The sequence below is a fragment of the Lithobates pipiens genome, unplaced genomic scaffold (genome assembly GCF_037356315.1).
Source record: "Lithobates pipiens isolate NorthernLeopardFrog02 unplaced genomic scaffold, aLitPip1_a1.2 Scaffold_8, whole genome shotgun sequence".
Taxonomy (NCBI): domain Eukaryota; kingdom Metazoa; phylum Chordata; class Amphibia; order Anura; family Ranidae; genus Lithobates; species Lithobates pipiens.
The window spans coordinates 548,685,626-548,692,581 of NW_027507903.1; the positions used below are offsets into that span (position 1 = coordinate 548,685,626).

General features: G+C 37.3%; 1 protein-coding gene across 1 annotated transcript; it reads left to right on the plus strand.

Moving 5' to 3' along the window:
- Positions 1 to 2,089: 2,089 nt before the first annotated feature.
- On the plus strand, positions 2,090 to 6,438 carry SFTPC (surfactant protein C). The gene is made up of 5 exons (XM_077469827.1): positions 2,090 to 2,233; positions 3,028 to 3,180; positions 4,300 to 4,422; positions 4,936 to 5,043; positions 5,396 to 6,438. The coding sequence occupies exons 1-5, from the start codon at positions 2,195 to 2,197 to the stop codon at positions 5,507 to 5,509; spliced, it is 537 nt and encodes a 178-aa protein (XP_077325953.1). The 5' UTR covers positions 2,090 to 2,194; the 3' UTR covers positions 5,510 to 6,438.
- Positions 6,439 to 6,956: the final 518 nt, after the last annotated feature.

Consider the following 6,956-nt stretch of genomic DNA (forward strand, 5'->3'; position numbering starts at 1 on the left):
GCTTGGGGTGTCTACTTTCTAAAATGGGGTCATTTGTGGGGGTTTTGTGCCATCTTGGCATTTTATGGCCTTCAAAACTGTAATAGGTAGTGAGAAGTGAAATCAAAAATTTACGCCCTTAGAAAGCCTGAAGGCGGTGCTTGGTTTTCGGAGCCCCGTACGCGGCTAGGCTCCCAAAAAGTCCCACATATGTGGTATCCCCGTACTCAGGAGAAGCAGCAGAATTTATTTTGGGGTGTCATTTCACATATGCCCATAGCATGTGTGAGAAATATATCATTTAGTGACAACTTTGTGTAAAAAAAAAAAAAAATTTTTTTTTGTCATTATTCAATCGCTTGAGGCAAAAAAATAAAATATTCAATGGGCTCAACATGCCACTTATCAATTTCCTTAGGGTGTCTACTTTCCAAAATGGGTTCATTTGGGGGGGTTTTGTACTGCCCTGCCATTTTAGCACCTCAAGAAATGAGATAGGCAGTCGTAAACTAAAAGCTGCGTAAATTCCAGAAAGCGTACCTTAGTTTGTAGATGTGACAACTTTTGCGCAAACCAATAAATATACAATTATTGACTTTTTTTTTTACCAAAGACATGTGGCTGAATACATTTTGGCCTAAATGTATGACTAAAATTGAGTTTATTGGATTTTTCTAATAACAAAAAGTAGAAAATATCATTTTTTTTCAAAATTTGCGGTCTTTTTACGTTTATATCGCAAAAAAAAAAAATCGCAGAGGCAATCAAATACCATCAAAAGAAAGCTCTATTTGTGGGAAGAAAAGGACGCAAATTTTGTTTGGGTACAACATTGCATGACCGCGCAATTACCAGTTAAAGCAGCGCAGTGCCAAATTGTAAAAAGACCTCTGGTCATTTACCAGCAAAATGGTCCGGTCTGAAGGTGGTTAAGCATCATTAAAATCACTGTTCCTGTAAAAATTATCTTTTTAAAAAAAATGTTTGCACTGATACATGTCCTCCAGGGCAGTACCTGGGCCCCCGTACCCTTTTTATAGCCAATAACTTGGATATAAGCCTTCAAAATGGGGACTTTTGATTTTTTTAAATTCAGGTCTCATAGACTTCTATGGGGTTCCTGTCCAAACTTTTGTGATGTTCGAGAGTTCTGGCGCAGGGCATCTAAGAATTGTTACGCTGCAATATAATACATGCTTGCTTTTGGGTTTAATACTGCTTTAACCCAATAAATTGACACCTTAGTAAATGTTTTCTCAGGGCCAGTCAAAGCAGAAACTGTACATTTAATGCACAGTTTTGCATGAGCAGTGATATGCATTTGACACACATTTTTTATGCGCATTTGCAGTGCATTTTTCCCAAGCTTGCATTTTCTTTGAGGTCACTTATGTCTTTTTTCTTCTTTTGGCTTTTATGTGCACTACATTTTATTTATTTGCATGCATTTGTGTGTGCTTATGTGCATTTGCAATACAGAAAAATGCAGCATGCTGTACTTTTTTTACTGCACTGCAATAGTGCGAACTATGCCCATAGAATAACCGGAATTTTGAACTGTCTACGCAGTTGGAATACAGTCAACAATGCATCACAGTGCATCTAGTGTGAACGGACCATTAAAGATAGTGTTTTATTCATATACAGCATGTACAGTGGCTTCAGGACCCAATCATCTTTCATGGTACCTATTTCATCAAACTAAAATCTGATAGGAATAAGCCCCAAGGAGGTTAAACAGACTGGGACAAACAGAATAGGCAAAAATGAATGGGACAAATACTGTATACACTCCAGTTTCAGAAAATCTGCTGCTCTGCATTTCTCATTATAACCTGTCAGTTGTTGTTGGTTGACAAGGCTGGCTAAAATAATTTATTGTAAAATGCAGCTTCATTGACTATCTACCTTGGGTGTACTTGGGCAGCAGGTTAAGGGTTAGCAAAGAAATACTCTGCTGGTTGTCAGCAGAGAAGACATTAACTGAGCGATGATGTGCAATTCTCTGGCACAAAGTGTTTTCGTGAAAACTCTTGAAACTTAAGAAGAATGCCTTTTGTTGAAATATTTTTGGTGCATAAGTAAACACTTAACAAGCTGAAAGCTGAGGAGCACTTCAAACTGATGACGCTATTCCAATTTTAAGGATATATATGTATGATGAAGCAACTGCACCATAATTGTACAGCAGTGAGCAGACAAGGAACAAGCAGCCATGGATCAGAGCAAGTCTGTGTTGATGGACACACCACCTGTAAGTGATGTATGAGCTTAGCCAGAGAGGGAGAAACAATCTGAGAATAAGGTTTAATAAACACTATGTTATTTCATTTTTGGAAGGATGCCAGTGGGTTGGATTATATAATTATTACTCTAATTTATTTTATAATTTATAATAATGTGTATTATCTATGCACTCACGTTCCTAGATTTGTTTGCCTTCTGTAGCCATCACCACCATTTTTTTTCTCCAGTGAACTCTTGTTGATAAAATGTTCTACTGTTTCTTTGGAAGGAAGATTCAGTGCTTCACAGGAAGATTCACCACTTATGTTTAGCTAGAGAGGTTCTCTTGATTTCTCATTGGGAAATGTTATGCTAATCTCTTGCTAAAGAAATGTTTGTACACCCTTTTGTCAGAGCAGTGCTCTGCTGTTCCTTAGATTGATAGAGAAATGCTTTCATGATCTCTTGGTAAAAATAAGTTCCAAAGATCTCTTGGTAGATATGCACTTCAACCTCTTTATAAATCTGGACTTATTTTTGTGTTAATTATCATATGCTGTTCTCCTAGTAGATAGAGGCATGCCTTCAAAAATGCTGGTTGGGCTAACACAAAACAGATAATCTAAATAGTAACTTTTGCTTTTCCTCTGGCTATCTGCATACTTGTTCCTGGTCACTGATTCAGAAGGTATTAAAACAAATTGGTCATCATGAGAATTAGCCACTAACGTGTTAAGGATGAGGTTAGCAGTAGCAGCTCCCATGTTTCTCTCATGGCAGGTTTACTTTAAATCTTCCATTTAATCTTCTGTTGTCCCCCAGGTGTATTCTGAGCTGTTGCCTTCCCCCAGGATACCATGCCTTGGTGGCCTTAAGAAGCTCCTCTGTGTGGTGCTGGTTGTGGTGCTCCTGGTCATAGTCCTCCTTGCTGTCCTCTTGATGGGCCTTCATATGAGCCAAAAACATACTGAAACAGTAAGTTCTATATTCAATCCAAAAATGATAGCGGATAAGTTTTTCCACCACCTAGTGTTTGTTTATTTTAATGGTTTTAAAAGTGTATACAATAAAGAGTGACTATTTTTACATTCATTATGTTTATTGAGGTTTCACAAAACCAGAAATTCAAAGAAAATAACACAGTTAACCTTATTATATAGTTATTATAGTATCAAATACAAAAGAGGGAATAGGGTAACAAAGTGCAGCAGCTTATGAACAGAAAAAAACAATAAATGTATTGTTCAACAACCCATGTAGGAACACAGGCATGAGATCAGCAGGGGTACTTCAAGTATCAAACCATAGGAATTAACCTCTTCCTCTAATCTGTCATGGTTCGCATGACAGAGAAAACTTTACTTGCATGAAAGGCTGGTAGTAAGATTTGTATAAACATAAATCCAGAGACGTTAAGAGAAGAGGAGAGAAGAAAAAGGTAAGAAAGAAGAAAACCAAGGAAACAATAGAGAAGACAAGAGACCTAGGAATCGCAGGTGGTATAGATGTCATACAATTACAGTTGGGAAGAAGACAAGAGTGCCTTTATATAGGTTACCCATGGTTCCCAAGTTCAATCTAACAAAGTTTGTTTATCATTGATCATACTAGCAATCCTCTCATGAACTGTGATCCAGAATCTTATATTTCAAACGAGGAATAGAAAAAGAAGATGACTTCCATGATCCCAAGAGTGACATTTTTTTTAGAAAAAAACATGATTATGTATATTGTGTATTGATGCATTCTAGAATTGTTCAGTTTAGATTTGTCTACTCTACAATCCAAAAAAAAATAAAGATGAGATAAATGGCAGTCTCTACAATTACGGTAACACCTCTACCATTAAATACCTAGTTTCAACTATACAAATGGTAGAACATAGTCATCATGCTCCAGTATATTATTCATTTTCTTGTATGGGACTCTAAATACAGTTCTGGAAAAGCTGCTGTGGGGCATTAAAACTTAAAAAACAGATTTGTACAGACTGCTAACAAAAGTCAGTGGATTTTCCTCTCTGTGAAAACGTCAATAAGTCTGTGTACAGTACATAATGTTATAGTTCAGACCCTTATCTCTTTGTGTCAACAGATCTTCCAGATGTCTCTGGCCGATGGAGCAGGTTCTAAAGAGAGACCTGCTGAAGGTGTGGCGACCTTCCACCTGGACACAGGAATCAATACTTCAGCCAGTGTTATCTATGATTATAGCAAGGTAATGTCAGTCCCCATGTAGACTAAGCAACTGTATGATAAATTGTAATGCGGGGCAATTTTAACCCTCATTTCTATAATCCATCTTTGTAGTAATTTAACAAAAAAAAGTGCACTTTACAAAATGGCTAAGCAGTAATGCAAATATATTGAATGCCAAAAAAGTTCCTATATATACATTTCATTGGTGTATACAGCTGCTTAGCTACAGTTCCAATTTTGCAATGAATTCACACTGTTCTGTGTAGAATGCATGGTAATGCAAACACATAGGTGTAAATACTGTAAATCAGTATAATCAACCTTTCACACTAAACTGCAACTCAAGGGTGTTAACCAGTAACAAAGATTTAAACTTGAAATGCATTGATTTCTGCTTGAAATGCAAGCAGTAAAATGCATGAGTTTTGCTGCTTGAAAATGGCAAGTTTAAGAAGACCTGAAAGGATAATAACGATAGCATGTTTTAGTTAATAAATCCTTTCTCTTTTCTTTTTCTTTTCTCTTTACACAGATGTTGATCTGCACACGCCCACGTCCCGGACATGCATGTTACATTACACGTATGGAAGAAGAACGTATACAGAGTCTTCAAAACATTGCTGAGAATGTGCTGAGCAAGGTGAGATTTTTTTTATCTGGGACAATTGCTCAACTAGGGACAAAATAGACCATCTCAGAAGATCACCTGGTTAACACCATGCTTAACCCCCCCCCCCCCCGCCCTCCGACCCCCCCCCCCCCCCCGCCGGCTAGGTCAACAAGTGATATATTGTGAATCCATGCTTTGATGATGCAGATATTTTACACCAAGGTCCCGTGGCTTTGATTTGTTCCAACAAGTTAGTTTGTGTGATGGTGAAAACGCAGGGAGAAGTTTGATTGTTATTCAGTAATTTTCATATGTACCTCCTTAAAAAAATGTATTATAACATTTCACAGCTTGAATCTAAATAATCTCTCCTTTTATCTAGTTTGGTTTGGATACTGCCAGACAGAATGACCCCGCCAAGCTGGAGAGTGATCCTTTAGTCTTGGGCACTACCATCCGTGTGTTGTGTGGGGACCTACCAGTCTACTGGACCTAATGGATTCTTCCATCCTCATGTGAATTTGGGCACCATCAATATTATATCAATGTATACCACAATATTACCTATAAACAGCTTCCCTACATGTCGCTTTTATTGACTGGAACATATGTGAGAAATGGAAAGGAAAACTGGAGGTGTTGACAGTGGCAACCCAACCAGTCAAACATTAGTGTTCATTGCCTAAGATGCTTTAGAAAATTGGTTTCTGGACAACATTGACACTTTATGTGCCTCCAATTTTAAAATGTTGTAGAAAGTTAATAATAAATGTATAAATTATACAGTTTGCCAGGCTGTTATTCGATATGCTGTATGACCATTCTGCCTATCGAAACAACATTACCTATGTGTATGTACACAATGTGCAACTTCTGCAACTGCCATGTCTAAGTGCCATGGGACGATTTGCCTTGTTAGTTATACTGAATGTGTATAACATCTGCCATGATCCTCTACTCCATTCCCACTTTGAACACTCAGTTTACACTAACCCAAACATATACCCTTGACTTCACATACCTCCTAAATGTCCTTACTTCAGGTGAGACAGTCCTGGTTTTAATATGCGCAAGGCATGGCTTGTCAAAGTGCATGTGTTATTGTCTAAATACAGTCAGAGTATAAATAACTATGGGGCAGCCAGATATTTTTTTGCAAGGTGTTGGAAAGTATGATTCTTAGTTTGTCACATTTTATGTACTCAAAATGTCCTTTTTGTCTTCTTGACAATTGTTTGGTCCACAACAAATCAATTTTTGTTCATTGTTACCCAATAATATTCTGTTTTATTGAACCCATTTCAGGTGTTGGCCCTTTGCTGCTGCTGTATACTTAATGTTCTTCTCTGTGTGTCTGAATGTGAATATAAGAGCTTACATTTAAATCAATTTTTTCAAAAATAAAATTTTGAGCATACAACAAAATGGTGAGATGCTGTTTACTTCTGTGACAAATATAGTTTAATAAAACAATGCAAAGTTATCCTTCCATGTAAAAAAGGCCTAAACACATTTGAAATAAACAGGCCCTATATCAGGTACTTGAGAGTATCAGCGTGTCAGTGCCTGGTCAATCAGCTCTGTCCCAAGGCAATTCCAGAGACCTATGTAAGCCCCAACTCTGGAAACGCATAGCTTTTACAGCACTATCCATTGTATTTTAGCAGTGGAGTAAAATGAATGTGAGTAAATGTTCCTGTGGAGGGAGGCATTTAAATGAACCTGTTGTTTTTGGCCTTTATGGGCCAAACACAGGTTTTTAAAGTAATCTGTCCAGACACAGTTAAGTGTTTATCACTCCTTCTACAAATGCTAATTGTCTAGCTGCCATGATGATGCCTTGGCTTCAATTCTTTCATTAAAATGTATGTAAAAGCAAATACAAATTTTTCAGATTTTTGATAGAGCGGGTAAGGGTTGGACAGTTTATCTTTTTTTTTTTA

Bases quoted from the DNA above. Each gene is read 5' to 3' on its own strand.
- SFTPC (XM_077469827.1), top strand. From the start codon at position 2,195: ATGGATCAGAGCAAGTCTGTGTTGATGGACACACCACCT. The intron at 2,234-3,027 runs GTAAGTGATGTA...GTTGTCCCCCAG, and splicing joins TGTTGATGGACACACCACCT to GTGTATTCTGAGCTGTTGCC. The intron at 4,423-4,935 runs GTAATGTCAGTC...CTCTTTACACAG, and splicing joins TTATCTATGATTATAGCAAG to ATGTTGATCTGCACACGCCC.